Source organism: Amia ocellicauda, chromosome 5 (genome assembly GCF_036373705.1).
Source record: "Amia ocellicauda isolate fAmiCal2 chromosome 5, fAmiCal2.hap1, whole genome shotgun sequence".
Classification (NCBI taxonomy): domain Eukaryota; kingdom Metazoa; phylum Chordata; class Actinopteri; order Amiiformes; family Amiidae; genus Amia; species Amia ocellicauda.
In genome coordinates, this window is record NC_089854.1 from 24,444,457 (window position 1) to 24,464,027 (window position 19,571).

Here is a 19,571-nt window from a genome sequence, read left to right on the forward strand (position 1 = left end):
GGCGAGGGCAATAATGAATGATGATGGTCTCTCTTTTTATCACCCAGCTTTAAGAAATGTACAGTACAGTGCAGCGCCGCATTAATCTTCATGGACAGTAACGGTTCCCTATATTTACATTTGGGTCACTTAACTGGAATCGCGACAGGATTACACATATCTTAAAGGCATTTTCTGTTGTACACACACAATATGTGGGCTAGTCGAACCACAACACAAAGCTCAAGAGATGGATAGGCCTGCCACTGTTGAAGGAGGTACAATGCCGTCCGAACCTCCTGCAGAAAGTATTGAATATCCGTATAGGAAAAGATAAAATCGAGCACCGAATCGCAACATGAGAGGCAGGTCTGTATTGGTGCTTCGTCTCCACATCCCTCACCCCCGCCGCGGTGTCTCCCCAAGGTTGCATGCCGTGGAATTACCTTCGCTCTGCTTATCCCAAGTGTTATTCCTATTTTGAGCCGTGGCTTTATCCGCCGCCGCTGTTCCTTGTGTTCCTGTTGTTTCTGGAGTTGTGACATGCATCCTTGTGCTTAATTAATCTCCAGGTTGGTGCTCTTGTTCTCCTGCATAGTGTGCCCCCCCCACCCCATCCCACGCAGGTGGGGGGCTCTCGGAGAGGTGCCGTGGCGTGAGGCGGCCACGGGGGTAATACTCCAGGTGCCGATAATTCAGTCCTGAGGCTAACGGCTCCCCGCGCTCTCTTCACTCCAAATTAATTTCTTCATTTGTTGGCTCATTGATGCCTTTAATTGTTTTTAAGTTACTTTATTGGCTGCCCACAAATCAGCAGCGAAGGCGGCTGCGGTGGCGGCAGCCGAACGATCCTCTCAGGTCCTTTTATTTTTTTTCCTTTTTCTTTCCCCTTCCTGCGAACTGGTAATGCCTTTTTCTCCAATAAATCCTCGCATGTGATTAATCTTCACTAGCGCCATCAGAGACGCTCTCTCTCTCTCTCTCTCTCTCTCTCTCTCTGGCCGACCTTGCTGAGCAGAAAGAAGAGAGCACCCCGTAGATGTTCTTTCACCCTCCGGGACGCGTGCAGATCGGGGGCCGAGAGGAGCCCATTCGGCCTACCCAAAGCTTACCCACTTACAGTTAAATCAGCCACAGAACATCCTCATATACAGTTTCAGAAAGTAACACATTTCCAGTGTGCCAATAGGGCTTGGAAACCTTTTTCAACCAGTATAATTCGAAAATAGTTTAAGATCTGTTGTTCTTGGTCTAAAAGGTGCCGCGATTGGAGAAGAGACTGGGGTTTATTCATGTCTTTGGTCTCTATGACTGAGCCTTTATCCTGGGTCTCTGAGGTCTTCATTATTTGTGTTCCAGGGTACAAAAAGCCTTAAACTTAGTGTCTCGCACCCTTAGTCCACTGTGCAATTTTGTTCCTTCCTTCCTTGCTATTTGCAGTTCAATCCAGTCCAAACACTTATTACCTTACATTTCAACAATATATTTGCAGTATAATAATAATAATAATAATAATAATAATAATAATAATAATAATAGTAGTAATAATATATATTTTTAAATTATAATTAGTAGTAGTAGTGTTTACCAGTCACACATTTATTATGGCAATAGTGCATTTCAATCCTGCTGGGCTGTATCTGTGGAGCTGCACCATCCAGCCGCGCAGATCAGATAGCAGTGTTTGGCTTTGAGAATAGACTGTAATAGATTTTCATTCAGTAGTCGAGCTAAGTCAGCTTCTGGTCACCTCCTGGTAAAGGAACCTAGTAATTGCTTCCCGAAGCTTATTTCAATCCTGTATTTAGGCCACCTTCTCTTGTACAATGTGTCTATCAAAGTTTCTCCTTTTTATTCTTCTACAATGGCTGTCTTCACAAAATCAAAACCCTGGATCTTTATGCTCAGCTTTCTGAGAGTGTTGTTAAATTATTATTATTATTATTATTATTATTATTATTATTATTATTATTATTATTATTATTATTATTATTATTATTATTTTATTATTATTATAAGCAGTTCCTATATGATCTCTGGACAATGATTTACCAAACACCTGTCCCAACCAATGGTACAGCAAGCTTTCCCTCACTTTGAAATGTGTTCATAAACCACCTTTCATACATGAATATATCACTAAACTCAAGCTGGCATGTGAGCCTGTGTGACAGAGGACCACACATCCTTTGAGTGAAAGGTTTTTGAATAAAGAAGCGTGGATTAAAATGGTCAACTCTTCTACCTAGTCTGGTACACGTAACGGAGATTGAAAATATTTTATCTCTCAGACCTAAGAATATAAATAATTTCAAAGCAGTGTGTGTACTTCCTGTGTGAGCCATGGCTGGGAGATGGGTTTTACAGATCCTTTGTGCTCTCTCTAGTTCCTTTGTAAATCCATTAAGTGTTCATCTGCATTCCAAAAACTTACATCGAAGGGAATGGTTCCTAAGAGCGCGAGGAGACTGAGCTTTTAAGTCTTTGCCGAAGACGTGAATGTTTAGCAGAACACGTTCTTAGTAGGAACGTGTTCTCACACTGTAGCGAGGTGTCAGGGGAGGCTTGTACTGTACTCTCCAGCACTGTGAAATGCAAAAGTGCTGTGTTCCCTTGAAATCCTGAGCCTGCGATCTACAGTATGGTGCTATTAGCCATCCCGGTCCCGGGGAGAATTTGGGAAGAACCTCGTGCGCTGCCGGTGCACAAAATGTGTTCACTCAACCCAGAGGAATGTTTCTCCTCCTTTTGTTTTTGTTCTGTTTATTCTGTGAACTTGTCTCCCTGTTTTCCCTTCAGCAAAGATTTCTCTCTGAGGAAAGCGCTTGCATTTTCTTTGAGATCAAATGTGTAATGGATTTTATTATTATCATTTGATTTGTTTATTTTTATGCGGGTCCTTTTGCATCAAATTCCTTTTGTTTTGGAGACCTGGCAGGACTCGAGGCGGGCCGTGTTGTTTCTTTAATCTGAAGGCACAAGAGACCGAAGCTGTGAAATATGTATGTATTCTGTAAAACTGTGCTGTTTTTCTCCATTTAAAACCTGTGGACTGGTTTGCTCGAGAGTGTGTCAGTTGAGCATATTGGAGAGACCTAAATGATGGAAATCACTGGTATTACTGTGCTATTTTCAAGAAACAAATTGGACTCATTGGGAAAAATCCATACAGCTCTCCTGATTGGGTTAGGACCTCTCAAACCCATCCATGTCTTTTTTTAAAGATGTGCTTTAAAACAATCTTCTCATTTCAAACATCCCAAAACAGACCTTTTTACACTAAAGTGAACCCAGTAGCCTGATATTCTACTATGAGGACTGGTCTTGTATTTTAGCCTCCACATCCTGTCGTAGGCCTGAGCTATGGTGGCACCCCGACACAGTTTCTTTTTTGTTTTTTGTCTGTGTCACCGGCTGAGTGTCATTCAGCCGGGGCGCTTGTTGTCGTGACAACAGTGTTAGTGACAAAGTGATTGATGCCTTGCTCTGGCAGGCTGAGAGCTCTGACCTTCAGGTGAGAAGGAGAACGGAGAGAGATTGCAGCGGCCAGTCAGAGCTGGGCGCGATTGATCAACTGTCACCCTTACTCGGCGCCCAGCTCCACAGGGAGGAGGTGGAGACGGAGACAGAGGTGGAGTTTGGGAGGAGGTGGGAGGGTGGAGATAGGGGTGAGTGACTTTCATGCTCTGTGGCCATTAACGGGCCAAGGTTAAAGCCCTACCAGACCACACAGTGTAGGTTTTACACCAGTGAATAATTACCTCAGACCATTTCCAGGCTATGTTGGAAGGTTAGAAACATTAAAAATACTCGCACTGCTATCCTTCAACCTGTGACTGTGTCTCGTAAAAACGTATTGTAAATGAAATATACGTATGCTTTGTAGCCCGGGAGATAAGTGATGGTTTGAAGTATGAAACGTGCTGTTTCTGTAGCCTTGTCTCTCGCCAGTTGTTGCAGAACCAATTGAAAAACCCATCGCCCAACTGCCATTCTTCACCCAGTGCTCATCGGAGAGTCAGCACGAGATAGACCCCCTCCACTACACTACGCTTCATTTTGAAGCTGGAGAGGAGAGAGAAAAAAAAAAGATGTGAAAATGACTTTCTAGCCCCGAGAAAGTGGTGGAGAAAGCAGACTTGCTGACAGAACAAACTCATCATTTTCTGTGAGCGGCGGGCTGGAAATGGAAGCGCTTGGTGGAGACGGCAGAGAGGTTAGCCTCCGAAACAACAGGTCACCTCGCAGAGCGGGAAAATGAAATAGACAGGGAAGTGGGGGGAGGGAAACGCTGCTGGCCATCAAAGGGAAACCTCATCACAAATATTTAATTAAACTCTTTATGATGGTCGGTGAATGTCTCCTGCCTGTTGCTCACCGTGTGTTGTGGCCGTGTGTTATAGACACAGGCTTGCTGCTCTCTCACTTGCACAACAGCTTGAAACGCAGAAGTTAAAACCAGTCTGCGTTACAGGAAAACGCACACCGCCCCCAGTAGTGTTGAGCTGTTGGGATAAGATGAGCCGTGGATGTGTTTTAGCATGGTGGGAATGCAGCCCTGCCACAGTCACAGAGAATATTAAAGTACGGATGAGAACATCAGGAAGACGCCAACTTGGATTTACTTTTTCACTTGATTAAGTGTTAAGTCCTTCAAAACAGTTTTGCTGACATTTACAGATATCTCCAGTTTTCTTAATTTAGATATACGATCCTGCCTCTCTTTCATATTTTTTTGGTTTCCTACACAAACACCCTCTCGGTACTTTTTTGTTGGGTACGAATTCAATGCAGAAAAGCAAAGAAATGTCAATATATGCTGTTTTTATTCCCTACAAAACATGTAATTTTATGAAAGATTTGTATCGATTCACAGCTTTGGGAAAATATGCTAGCTGTCGCCCCTGTTGGTACATTACTTGTCACGCTGTTGGCATGGTTTCCGTGTGATATCGGAAACTGTTCAAGTGACAGAGTTGCATTCGAACATCTTATCTTCTGCGCTTCACCGTCAGGTGGGCGCTCGCTTCGTGCCAGGATCTGCCAGTGCCCTGTAATTGCCAAACTTCCTGCCCTGACACTCTCATTAACACCATGCTATTCTCAGGACCTGCTCATTATCCCGCGCCACCTAGGAGAGCTTTCATTCGCAGCTGGGGTGGGGGGCGCGAGAGAGTGGAGAAGGAGGTGTGAGGTGGCAGGGGCTCATGGGGGTACGTCTCTGTTGCTGCGTGTGGTCCAGATGGCGCAGTGGGCTCGTATGATGTCCTCAGCCCCCACCACCAAATAAGCACAATAACAGCAACAACTTCCCTCCCCTCTTATGTCTCGGGTGGATCATTATTACAACCAATTAAGCGTCCTTCCTCATGCGTCGCGCGGATCTGGATCGCTCTAATTAAGGTTGCACTGGCCACTGAGCAGGAAGTCGTTAGCATATCAAAATGTTACATACAGGCTATATTAGGAATTGATTTGACTGGGAACAAAAATAAAAAATCTTGCACAGGGGACTTGTGATCTAATGTCGTTGTCCCTGAATATCAGATTGTGTCCATGGTTTCCAGATTTCACTATGCATCGTTAGCCCCCTCCCCACTCCTCAGCCTCAGCACTTCCTCCACCACGCCTGAGGAAATGGACTTAGCGAAAGGTAACGCACAGAGAGATACGTCCAAACTGGACCAATTTATACTTTGTATCCGGGACTGTATCAGTTTGTCTACCTCTCTTTATTTCCACAAAGAATCCCATTACATGACTATGACTTAGGCCCAGACCAAGGTGAATCGCTAATTACAGTCTCGTACCCAATGGCAGTTTAGTTTATTGTCAGGTGCCACTTTCTACTACTGATTGGATAAATAGTCGTTTGTGATTCGTAGGTAAGTCATAGTGTAGGCCTTAATGTCTTATTGAAAATATCAGCAATTCAGTTTGATATGTGGCCCCTATATGGCAAAGCAACTACCATATTAATAAATAGTAATAATGAAAGAAAAAAGGGAAAAATAAGACTATATTCCAGAAAACAACAGCAAGAATGAAAGGATCAAACAGTGACATTGAGTGAAGAACAGAGGTGAGGGCGGGAGGAGTGAGCAGGAGCGTTGACAGGCAAAGTGTGACATCGGGGCAGAAGGTGATTCGCCACTGGACGGAGGCAGAGGGGCCGCTTCTCGCCTCTGTAGGAGACCGCTTTCCAACCCAAGCTGCTGACCTGTCAATCACGACTCAGTCCCAAGGATCCCCGGCCCTGCCTACCTGCCACTCACACGGCGCTGTCAATAAAGACATCATCACTCAGGCGTCAGCGGCACCTGCGACCCCCATGGAACCAGAGAGGCATCTGTGCCTGCCTGTGAGCGGGATTGTCATTTAAATTACTCCCACTCTAATGGACTGACCGGGGTAATGCAGGGGTATTAAGTCACTTATGAGAAGCGAAAAGACAGAGAGATTGGAAAACGTACCACAGCCATGGATTATTTGACCTCCTCACTAGATCGCCGTTATCAGCCCATCCTTCGGTAGTGCCTCGCTCACTCTGCGCCGCACTGTACTGTACTGTACTGTCGCTGGCAACGAGACAAAGCTGTTGTGCATTCCTGGGCCTCTATAATGATCCTTGTTAAATAGTGTGCTGAATACTTGATAATTACAGCAGTCTGCCACTGGTTGCTTGTCATCGTATGCCTTGTTACAAGAAAAATGTCTTCGACGTCGATCGCCAGCAAGAAAGAAAAATGTGCTGGACACGAAGTGGGCACAAAACTATCTAATGAGCCTAGAACTGCACATTAAGTATACCAATACACTGAATGTATTATTTATTTCAGGCTTGAGAAGCATGCAAGTCTTTTTCCTGAGTTGTGCATTTATCTTGAATGTGTTGGAAAGTCTCTGCACTTCTGAAACCTATGAGAAACCTGTGATATACTGGTATAATGTTGATTTTCTGTGCCCTTTCATATGTAGTCACCATCTTAAATGATATATCGTTTCCACTTGGGCCTCTGTGAAGATCTCTAGATTGATTATTATTTTTTATTACTATTATTAATATTTTTTGGTGTAAGGTAGCTCATGTTCTTCAATGAATTGTGAGGAGTTCTGCAGTGGAAAATTGCCGGGTAGTGTAACAGAAAAAACTGGCAACAAAGTAACATAATTCAAAACATTTGATCAAACCGTGCTGGAATTGCTTGTGCTGAACTGGCAGCTTCCCTTGTAAGGAAAAGCTTAACTTATTTGTCTTTTCTTCATTGTGCAAGCAAAGGAGAAAATATGAATAGTGCATCCGTACCCTTGTGTCAGAACACCACCGAGAGACATTTGGAGCAGGAAAATGTTGTCATGGAGAGGAATGGGGCTCTGAATGGGAAAGATAAATGTGACTTGACACAGTTATAATGTGACAGTGCTTTTGCATCTGATGTAGCTGTCATGTGTTTATAGAACTATACCCCATTCTCACAACACTGTAATTTACCTCCAGTAATACGCAGCTCAGTAGGGCTGTGCAGGTTGTATTCAAGACACGATAGGCCCTCTTTTGCAGGTCCTTCCTGCGTCTCCTTTAACCAGCAGACTCTTTTCTTTATAAATTGAGTGCGATAAGACTGGCGCTTAAATTAAGCCTCATTAAGAAAGTATTAAACAGGAGGCTGACTTATGTGGCAGTTTGACCTTAAGGAAAGACGGGCCATTGAGAGATCGTTCTTATCAGAATGACCCCTCTGGCCCTGCCTAACGAGAGTTTCCCCCACCCCCCCCCCCCCCCGTCTTTCATTCCTGAAAGAAATTTTGAATCCTATTTGTATAAGGATTTTTTTTTTTAAGTAATCAAAATCTTATATAAGTTTCTAAGTAGGATATGAAAACTGGAGAGCTTGAGTTTACTCTCTGCCAATCCTACTCACCATATCTCACTGCTTTGGATTTATAAAGGAGGAAGAGATGGAACTCCTGTGATGGTGGACTAATAAGTAATGAAAGGTTGGCATGGTTTGCCCACGTGTCCCAAGGTCCAGATGAAGCATAGTTTGAATCGTTTGCATTTAGAAATGTGTTTTACGTTTTGCAGTCCCTGTCAGGTGTAAAATGGGCAATGGCGTATCTCTCTGTAGAAAATCGCAGCTGTGCCGCAGTTCGAAGCGGGTGCTCTGTTCCGTACAGCTGTGAGAATGCAGTAGGAGGCTGAAAAACGTCTGCTTTTGTGGGCCGTTGATCGTTGATATCCTTTCCCTTCCCGTTGTGTTCATTGAAAGCAATATGGAATAATGATAGTGTGGCACTGGCAAATAATAGTGATTGAACCTTTCTTTATATATTTTGTTTGTTAATCATCTATACGTTTTATCCTTCTGAGGAAAAACAAGAATACATAAATAAATTAAGGAGCCAAAACAGCACCACACCTGTACCGTTCACTGCTTGAGTTGAGTCTTTTTTCAAATGGAAAAATTAAAGCAATGAAAATAAAGCCTCTTTAACATCATCATCATAATTACATCCAATATGTTCCTGCCAACACACGATCAATGAAATGAAAACAGAACACTGCGAATGGAGGATAGACGCGCACATACACACACACACACACGCACACACATACACACACACGCAAACACACACGCACACACACACACACAAAAAAAACACTACCACCCCCACTTTCCATTAAGTGGTAATGTGAATAATTATCTCTAGCTACTTCAGAGCCTACTATTTTTATTTTTATTATTAAGTAGGATTGCAATGTTGACATTTATGCGGCCAAAAGCACTGGATCCTGCCACAAAATGGTAAACAAAAAATAAAAAAATAGCGTGAGCAATAAAGTAGTAGGAGTACATTTTATGAGATGAATAATTAAAGAAAGAAGCGAGGCTAACTCATAATGATTCTGCACACTGCAAAACCATCCCCGGGATCACTCTGGATGGGTAAAACTTGTTTAACAGTCTGTTACAGATATATATATTTATGTAGCCTATTACCCTGATGTTGCCTCTAAGCAAATGCCTTTTGCGTTTGATTTCAACGTTATTCCTCCTCTGATGGCCACTAATGTTAGTCAGTTTATATTATTGGATTACTAAATGGATGCGGTGCTCCGTTGGTAGAAATTAATGTCACTCAATTTCCCAGTGATGAGATTACACAGATATTACTGTTGAGCGTTGTGTGCGCGTTACTCCTACTTTGGGAAATAAAACGAGAACGCTTTTATTACCGCCGACACATAACGATTTCACGTCACCGAGGCTTTGATGAGTGAGTGCTTTAAAACCATGCGGTGTTGTAATTACCCTGATGATAATACAGCACTTGATATTGTAGGTATTGCAAAAATTGCTTTGTTTTTATAATGCATTAAAATCCCAAATCAGAATTGATGAGGCAGGCGGATCCCATTGTTACCTCTTTTCTCATTAAGCAAAACAAATTTGTCCAGAGCCTGATATATATGCATGGAGCCCGTCGTGACTAGATCATATATATTTACAGATCCGAGGTCCTTAAAAGAAGCCAAAAACACAATCTTTAAATACCAATTTGTTCTGTGTAAATTAACTGCGCATGGTCTCCTTTGTCCTAAATGTTCTGCGTGTTAGCAGGCCTCCCTGAGATTCTCCAGCTTGTTGTAGAAACCTGGCCATTTATAATTTACAGACTGAGAACACCATTTCGCCCCCTTTATTTTTTAACACCCTCGAGGCAGCCAGCTCCAATGCGGCCCCCTTGCTTCAGGTTTGCGAGGGAGAGGGAGTGCTTGTGTCCATCACTTTATCTCGGGACGCCGTTCCTGGCCTGGCCTGATGTTCTGACCGTGTTCTTCTCCCGCTCTTAGGGGACTTCTCCTTTGTTTTAAACAAGTGCATACAAGGCAGAATCGGAGCCTGAAGGATGACTTATTCAGAAACGCTACAGGGCCGAATTAATCATATTTTAGTGACGTGATAGTGATATTTTACTGTTAATACCCCAGACCTAATCACCAGCAGCTCTTGCCAACATTAAAGTGATGTACTTCACAATCTTACTCGGGGATTCAATTTGCTTTTCACAATCACAGGTGTGCTTTGAATCATGGTACCTCTATGTCATTGGCTCAAGGGGAAGATTTTGTGTGAAAGAAAAAATCCAATCTTGGGTGATTTTCTGATTCTGGCCTTAAATTAATTCGCCCCGGCACCACGCAACCTGTTTACATACGCAGGGCGCGTTCACAATTTAGGGCTTATGAAGTGTCGTAGGGTGTCTGCCGTTTTGTTCCATTTTTTAAATAAATCTGTAAAGCCAGCCATAAAAACAACAACACTGTAATAGCTTATCCTGTCAGATCTTAAGGTTAGTCATCAGATTTACAATAACACTTCTTTCCTTTGCAAGGCCGTAAAACGCGACAGGTTTATGTTGGTCACAGATTTACCGCTTCCATATTCCGGTCTTGTGTTTTTGCAGATGATTTTTGCGCGGCTGGAGTCTCGCTTTGCCGCAGCCAACCGACATCTGAGTGCAATGGACCCAGAGTTTCGAGGTGTCCTCCAGCCACTTCCTCCACTCTGATCCCTATTCTGTCTCCTCTAATTAACCGAGGCTACCAATCCCAGGAGCAGAGGGGACCACGGCTTGGCCTCCCTGGCCTCTGCTCTCTGAACCCCCATTGTTGCTTTGCTCCAGACGTGAAGAGCACAGCATTAAACATGAGCTCCTGTCACAAATTGGACTCAGATTGATTGGATCATAACCCAGATATAGTGCAGTTTGATGATTTAAGTAAGCGCTTAGTGAGATCTCTGGAGATCCCACCAAAAACAAAAACGAGATGACAACAACAGAAAAACCACGTTTGATCGACAGAAGCTGAGCACAAGTGGCAATCCTGGCTTTATTGATGGCCGTGTTGGAAGTAACCCAGCATGAGAAGGTCCCTTGGCTCGCGTTTGCAGCAGCCAGTTTCTGGGAGCCTAATCTTCCTGGAAACCCTGCCAAAGCCCCTTGACAGTGAAGCCTGCCCCCTGCCTGCGCCCGCTGCCGAGGAGCGTCTTCTGACACCGAGAGTGGAGTGGTTTGGCTGCGGTGCTTCCAGCGCTCGCTGCTGCGGCTGAGAGAGGGTTTCTTGTGTGAGCCATGTGTACACAGGGTTATAAAGCACCCTGCGTGTCTGCTGTGACACTAACCCAATAGAGGCCTGGAGGGAGAGGGACAAACGGTCTTTCCGCAGGAGAACAAAAAAAGAAACAACTCCGTGCTTACACTGCCGTGCCACCGCACTTGGCTTTGAGCTTGTTAGCAGTCGGAGAAAAATGGCCTGCCCTGCTCTCTCCCGTCTCTGTGTCTTTTTTCTTTCTTTCCTATCCAGATACATCTCCCCACCAGCGACGGCTGCTCTGGGATTTGTTTGTTTAAGGATAACGGTAGATGTCTGGGTTATCTATCATGATTACCACAGATACTTTTATTTTTTCTCTCTCTGTTCTCACGCCAGTAATTAAAATGTAGACATGATTCACACCACGTAATAAAAAGTTTTTCAAAACACAGATTGGAGGCACAACCAGTAAATGCAATTTGCAGCTTATTTGAAGCGTTAAAAGGCTTTATTTTAATTCATTTTTGAGTCCTTACAGTTCTAACGGCTGGTTCAGAGAGGTGTTCCACATCAGAAATGCAGATGTGTTTTTGTGAGAGAGAGAGAGAGGGAGAGAGAGAATATCTATCTGTCTGCCTGTGTGTGCTCTTAGCCCAAGGGCTCCAAGACTGCCAATGAAATATGTATGTATTGCCTTGGAGCAGCCTGTGCTCAGGGCTCTGCTGTGAACTGTTCCCATTGGCAGGGTGTTTAAGCACAGCTGAACGGGGGGGTGCTCTCCAGAGGGCTGGCAGCGCATCGTTTCTGCAGGAAAAAGGTGTTTTCTTTCCCCTTATTTATTTACTTTATTTTCTTCATATTTGTTTTCCTAAGAAGAAAGCGAATTGAGTGAATGAATGCTTTCTCAGAGGTGACCAGAACTAACACTGCCTCGGTGGTTGTGATCGGGCCTTTAGGCGTCTTGAGACACACTGGGGTCCCCTGCATTGACGGTGTGAGGATAGGGCAGAAGGGGCTTTGTGATGTGAACACTTGCCCATTGTGTATTCAACCTTACAATTATGACAACAGGGAAAAGACTGTTTTGTTTATCACCAGGAGGAAGGGAGACTATGGCAAATATTCTAGGATCCAGCATCAGGGCGCCCGTGTGATCAAAGAGACAGGGCCGGGGCAGTGAGAACGGAGGATATACTCTCAAGCTGCGGGATGGAAAATATACTGATTACACCCACGCCCGTCGATACAGCGCCGAGTTAGTGAGCTATAGCGATTGGTAATGGAGTGTTTTAGTGCTCATTAAAGTATAAGGTAGCAGTCTGAGAGGAAGGGAACTTTTTAAATGAGACGGATTCGGTTTAATTATTGATGTTAACCGGAAGCATTTGTACCTGGATGATGTTGGTATTAATTAATAAGGAGGTATAATTGACTGAATAGAGGGGCACATCTGAGAGAAAACCCTCCTCGGAGCGAACGTGACTTGTGTGGCTTCTCTGCGTGGGTGTGCCGAGGTCTCTGGGACCCAGTACAAGCCCACAGTCTGCCGTGGAAACTAATATGCATGTGAGAGGGGAGACGGCTCTGTCAGCTGCTAATTGCAGTGCACATCAGCATGTGTGTACCGCCAAATGAGAACATACAGCCCTGCAGGGTAGCATGCCTCCAGCTCTTTCTTTCAGCTCCCGTTTTCATTTGCACTGTAAAGATGTTATTAGGAGTGATTGTTGATAAAGTGGCTCTTACACGGGGAAGGAAAACCTGTGGAGAATGTGAAAGAGACTCCTGTTCCCGGCTGCCGGAACTCGTTTAGCACGGCCGAGGCTGTTCGTGCCAGAGATGTTGTGTATTCGGCACCTCTGCTGGCAAGACCCAGAATGCCAGTTCTGTAGGTGCTTTGCCCAATCTCTTGTTATTTGCTTGGTTTTCTCTCACTCTCTCCCTTTCCCTATATATATATATATACACACATACATATATACTTCCTAGATAACATCCTTCCATAGATCATCAGGGAGCTATTAGTTTTCCTGTTCTAATTAAATCCCTGATGCTCTACTCAAACTCATTTCTGAAAAACGTTCCCACATATCTCCAGTGCTGAACTGCATTTACCCACATCAGTTTCAAAATCCCTTACCCAGCACTCCTGCTAGGCCTCTCTGCACTACGTGCCTCCTCAAAGTTATAATTGGGATGTCTGTGTGATCAATACTCACGTTTAGGCTGTGCTATATATAGAGAATATCACAAAGCTGTTATCTTCTCCCCACTGCCCTCTTGGTCCTGGTCCAAGCTCTGGCCCCGAGCTCTGAATGAGACAATAACAGGATTTTATGATCATGTTCCAGGTAGTCTTGAGGAGAAAAACAACAGGGCTTCCACTTTGATGGAAGTTTGATCCATTTTAGAATTTGTGTCAAGAACACAATTTGCTACTTTAGCACATCTCCACATATCTCACATAGCTTTATCTACATACGTCCCGAAATGCAAATTCGCTGAGAATATGGTAACACGCTTGAGATATTTTCACCAATGCCAGGAGCTGGATAAGATATCAAATCTGAAACGGATCAGGCAGCTTTGTAAAGCAAGTGTTATCTGTTTCTCTGTACTTTTATCTCTCTGGTTTCGATGTCTCGGAATAACCTGACAATTAAAATCGAGATTCACATGTCTCTAAGCGAGCCCCCGTGTCGGCCTACACCCTGGACCCCATGTCTGATCGAGCTCGCTGATGGTATCTCCTGTCTCTCGGTGTCGCAGATGACGTGCCACCCTATTTCAAGACGGAGCCGGTACGGACACAGCTGCACCTGGAGCGCAACCGGCTGGTCCTCACCTGCATGGCCGAGGGAAGCTGGCCCCTGGAGTTCAAGTGGATCCATAACGGGACGGAGCTGACCCGTTTCTCCCTGGAGTACAGGTAGGCACCCAAGTGTCCCCAGTGGAATGAGAAATATATCCTTTGTTTTTGTCGAATGTGCTTTTTAAACAGTAATTGACTCCCTCACAATTCCCCACAAGACTTTGGGATACCTTGTCATGGCTATAAATAACAATAAATGGATATGGTATATTATTTGATTGGATCTCTTCAACATAACAATAGGCTCTTCTCTCTGACATGACATACATCAGGGCTTTCTCACATGGATAACTCTTCTCCTGTTAAAGATAACTCGTCTATTGTTTTACAGTATCCCACATCTCAGGATGTCTCTCCTAAAATACACACATCTTGTGTCCCGCTCTCTCTGTCCTAATGTCTTTGCTGTAGCTCATTTATTGCCCCGCTCAGTGGCTGCGTCCCTCTCCTCCACCTCACCTCTGAGGCTCGGCCGAGGCCTCGGTCAAGGGGGATGTCGTCCACTCCGCCCTCGCCGTTGCTACGCAATCCGAGGGCTACGTGTCTCCGTTCCTGATTAAATCGTACTGACATGCGTTATCCTAGATCAATTGCGAGGGTCTTGAGAGCCAAGATAAGGCTGTTTAACGTTAACTGGGAGATTTAATCTCCCTGCAAATGTTGCATGAAAAGGGCTTTATCTCCCATTGGTTTGAAATACGTCTCAAGTAGCGCAGCAGGCCCTGGGCTTAACTGCTGTGAGGGAGAAAGGCAGGCGTCGGCAAAGTGTTGCTCTTTAAACTGCGCTTCCTAACCTAGATTCAAATACCGCACCCCCAAACACAAGGTCAGTGGAAAGGCATGTTAACTGTGACAGTGTAATAGTTCTGTTTTTTTGGACCAAGTGATCACACTCTGTATGAGCATAATAAGAGCCAGTTCTGATGAGTTATAAAAGCCGCCTCATTTTGACAGATCCCTATTAAGAGCTGTGAAACATCTGTCTCACTTTCCAGAGCCCGGTATCTGTTATTGTCAGATGTAAAACTGACAAATGCGAAAAAACCCTCCAACTCCCAGGCAGTGTTCATCTAAATTGTACTGAGTGGCACGAGCAATGCGGTTCTGCCTACTTCTCTGCCTAGGATGACTGGTTCTCTCTCATTCCACGTTGTGCTGTGCACCATCTTGTAAAAGATGACCGATGCGGTGCCGGGGACTGAGGGATTACACACAAACTTGTAAAAGAAAATTAGTAAAGGTGCCGAGTTGGGTTTCTAAGCTGAAGGATCATAATGTTGTTATTTTTATAAAGGCATTTGAGATAACATGCTCCTTAAGAAATCTTTCAATTCCTTTAATGAAACTAGTGTTTTATTTTGACCCCCGATTGTTCTTCCATGGATATCGTACCAGACTATACAACCCACTGACCACTGGCTAGCACAGCTGTTGTCTCCTCTCTCCGGACCTTTATTTGATGCACTTTAACTCTGTTAATACATGACCCAGGAGCACTGCCCTGCGTTTTGCCTTCGGTTCACTCCCGGTTAATATATCAGTTCAAAAGAAAATTTTACCAGAGCCTTGGTAATTTTAAGAGACTTTAATAATGATACTTGTCAGGCAAGCCCTGAGATCTGACTTAAGCAAATAATAGACTTTGAGCCTGGCCTCGGTATTAAGTGCGCGTATTTTTATTAGCAGATATAATTTCATGCTGGCGCTGAACAAATTAACACAAGTTCAATCCAATAATATCCCTTGTCTACAGGATGATGGCTCTGAGCTCCCATGCTAACTAGATTTGCCATCAGTTCAGGAGAAAGAGAGAAATAAATAAATAATTGACTATGTAAATTAAACGTCATTTTTTTTTTTTAATTTCAAGATTTCGAGGCGTCGTTAACCATCGCTCATTTCGAGTTATGCCTGATGGACAGATGTGAGGCACACAATCTTATTAATAAAAGCTGAAATCAGAAACGGGAAAGAGAATGGAAATCTAAACATTTTCCACTGACTATCCCCAGTTCCCCCATGGGGTTTTTGCTAGTATTAAAACCATCGATTAATGCAATATTCATAAATAATAGAGAAGGTCATGTCAACAAATCTTGTGCTACCGAGCAAGTTGAATCTAATGTACATGTGTATGGCGGCATCGTTTGTGATAAACAAAGACCCTGCACACTTCCTGCCAGAGATCTTTCCCTACTCTGGGCACAGACAATATAAACTGCATTTTGATTTGATCTGTTCTTTAATTCAGATGGTCCAGCTCTTTCTCTCCCCTTTTCACCCCAATTTGGAGTCGCTAATCTGTAAACTCAGGTCACCACGAGGACCCCGAGGATGAACTCGACCATGTATGCTCTTCAAAGCCATCTGCTATTGTTTGTCCTGCAAGCTCAGATTGTCTTCTGCCTGTCACATCAATCAGAGGATCTGCTGTAGATAAAACACCTTAATACCCTGAAAAGAGGCTGAATAGCATCCCCTCGGTCTAACTTTCTTACATTTCAGTGTAAATCAATAGCGGCACCCCTCCCCCCACTGCTGTAACATTAAGCTCCAAACCAAGTTGCTCTTTTTGGGTGTGCCTTTTATTTCTTAAAGCAAAATCTTGATTTACCTCTCTTGACACACGGAAGGCTACACACGGTATTTGCGCTCTTTGAAAGTGGCGTTAAGTGTTCGTCTTTCTTCAGATTCCAGATTGACACCGTAGCGGGGAAGCTTCAAACGCCTTCTTTTCTTTCCTTCCCCAGCTGGTAGCCTCAGATAGCCTTAGCTGCTACTGCCACCCCCCCCCCCAATCCCCTCCAAGCTCTGTATGCTGGCCTGTCTGACGTGTAAAAGCCCTCTGATGCTTTTCTGACACATTTCTCCATCAGCCATAGCAAATGAATGGGTTCGAGCTGCAGCCCTGACACATATACAGATGTCTGTTTTTAACTCCAGGCACAGTCTGAGTGATTTCCCCGTTTCTCCCTCCGTTTCTTCATCGCCATAACTCAGAGGCTGTTTTACCTGGGAGTCTCACAAATCAATTAGCCCCCTGGTAAGCCTGTCTCCACTCCCTCCATTGCTGGGGCTCATCATAATATAGGAAAGTAGATATATACGTAAGGGGGAAAAAGAGCAGGGAAAAAAAAAGGCAAGCATTAAAACAGCACTCCTCCGCTTCCTCTCTTTGTACAATAGCAGATGTGAGATGCTGTAGTTTGGAGATGGCACAGATACCTGCTGTCATCATAGTGTATGTAGCACATCATTCCTGTGGCCATGAAACGGCAAAAGGCAGCGAAAATGGAAGGCACTGCATTATAAAACACTGCGGTAGAACGAGAGTGCAAATGTATTATTCTTTGATTGATTTCCAGTGCAATAAACAAGCCCAGACCACGTACCTGTTACTGATATGGAAAACCATTTCCAGGAGCCGTTCGGTAAAACGCTGGGAAGCGTGGCTCTTACCAGGGGACCAGAGATGGTTTAGTTTATACTTCTACACGTTTGCATGGGATGTTGTGCATTTTGGGGACCTGTGCTCGTTTTAGTAAATAATTTACTCAGTAAGGTTCGGTTGTTCTAATAATAATAATAGTCCAGAAACGTTAGCAGTGAACTTTTCCCAGAATGCATTGAAATGTTAAGCCGGAGCACAGATAAATAAGTTGCACGTCTCTGCTATCCCATTTTGCTCAGAGATCACCGAGGATAGTACTTTCAATGGCCAATAACGTAGATACAACCTGGTGTATGCACTGCTGTACAGCAATTGCCGAGGGAACAGGTGTGCTCTTTCACCGAGTTAGTCACTGCAATTAGATGACCAGTTAACTAGTTTATCAGGTAACCAGACTGTGATTGCACCTTAAAACAACATCCATTAATCACAATCCGACGTTTGACACACGCCGCCGCTCACCCACGGCTTCTGAAAGGTTAATTGTATTTATTATAGAAACTAACCACTGGAGCTCCGTAATGTCATTTTGAAGGTCTGGCTGTAGTAGAGCAGACTATATTCTCTCCGGGCTTACAAGGTTAAAATGCACCACCTGTCAGTTGTCACTCTTGCTCTCTCTCTTTCTCTCTCGTTTCCCAGTTCTTGATCCTTGTCGATACACTTAAGAGAAGACAATGTGGTGATCTCTCAATGCCATCGAGTTGTATAGTACGTCCACCTGCTGGGCAGCCTCTCTGTTCCTGTCGTGATACAAACAGAGTTGGGAAGTCAAAATTACATACATTCAAATAAAAATTAAAAATAAACTGTGGAAGAAATTGCTCGCTCAGGCAAGCGCTGTCCTTGGTGCTTGAATTAGATCGGCGTTCGACATGCGGATGTGCATATAATGTTATCTTTGTAGGGGTGTGCAAATGAGGTGAGGGGCTGCTGGAATCACGGAGCCCACGCATTGCGGTACTGTTAATTAGTCCATTAACACTAATAGACTTCACACGAGAAGTAATTTAACACACTTGGCTGGATGTGTACCCTGCTAACCCTCTGCTAATATTATTTGATACTTCATTATCAGGCTGTTAATGACAGCACGCAGGGAGTCTACCCTGGCAGACCACCCATCGACCCAGACCTCGTCTCTCGTCTCCCTGAAGACGCTTCCCCTTTCCCTTTACTCTCAGTGCCACGGCCCCCTCCTCTGTCTGGCTCCCCTCCAGCCCGTCCCACTCCATCATCAGCAATGTGTGGGAGCGACTGCTTTTCGTGACACGGACAGGATCCATTCGACACCTGGCCTGTGTGACGTTGAACTAAGTGCATTTCTTTCTGGGAAAAGCTTACAGATCCTTCATAGGGATTCCTATGCATCATTCTATCCATAAGTCAATCTAACAATTTCTATTTGGAATTGATTCACACAGTTTGTTTCAAAACCTTATCTATCTATCTGTCAATCTCTCGGTCTCCCTGCCTCTCTGTCCATCTGTCTGTCCATCTATCTACCAACCTATCGACCTACCTATCTGGATGTTGCACTAAGAGCCAGTCTTTGGTCCTACTATATATTAAGTATGGACAGCCATGCTTTTTGACCAGAAGAGTTAAAGCTGCCAGATGAAACTCCTGACTCACTTTCCTCCTTCAGGCAGCTCTCCTGACTTTGTCTGCTCATTTTCCACAGCCCCTTTTCTCGCTCCCTCTCTGTCTGTCTTAAGGGATCTTTTTACTCTCCCTCGTCTATTGTGTCTATTGATCTCCCCGTCTAAGGTCAATAGCTTTTTAAGGCAGAAAGATCGAACCCCAGCCTATCTTTTCCATCCAAATCTCTAACTATCCCTATCTTTATATCAGCAAACGCCCCCCGCCCTGCATTGATTGCTCACTCTCAGGTCAAAAAACATTTTCAAAATAACACCATCGAACCCAGGGCCAAGGCTCCAGGGACGCGTAGTAGTGATTGTGATTCCAGAGAGAGAGAGAGAGAGAGACAGAATAAGAAAGAGAATGAGTGAGACACTGTTTTTTATTTTAAATATATTCTCTTTAATCAAGTCCTGCACTGGCAGTGTGGTGAATTCACTCGGGAACCAGTTTTTCTCCTGATTTCAGCCTAAAATACAACGTACTGTATTTGGAATCTCCAAGCATCTTCTACAAAGTTCGAC

At 44.2% G+C, this 19,571-nt stretch overlaps 1 protein-coding gene across 6 annotated transcripts in view; it reads left to right on the forward strand.

Annotated features, from left to right (window-relative positions):
- sdk2b (sidekick cell adhesion molecule 2b) overlaps window positions 1–19,571 on the forward strand; it is a 200,540-nt gene that overhangs the window by 121,359 nt on the left and 59,610 nt on the right. For all 6 annotated transcript variants that reach the window (XM_066704459.1, XM_066704460.1, XM_066704461.1 and 3 more), the window contains exon 2: window positions 13,850–14,009. In XM_066704459.1, coding sequence (XP_066560556.1) covers window positions 13,850–14,009 — 160 coding nt within the window. The remainder of the gene's footprint in view (window positions 1–13,849; window positions 14,010–19,571) is intronic.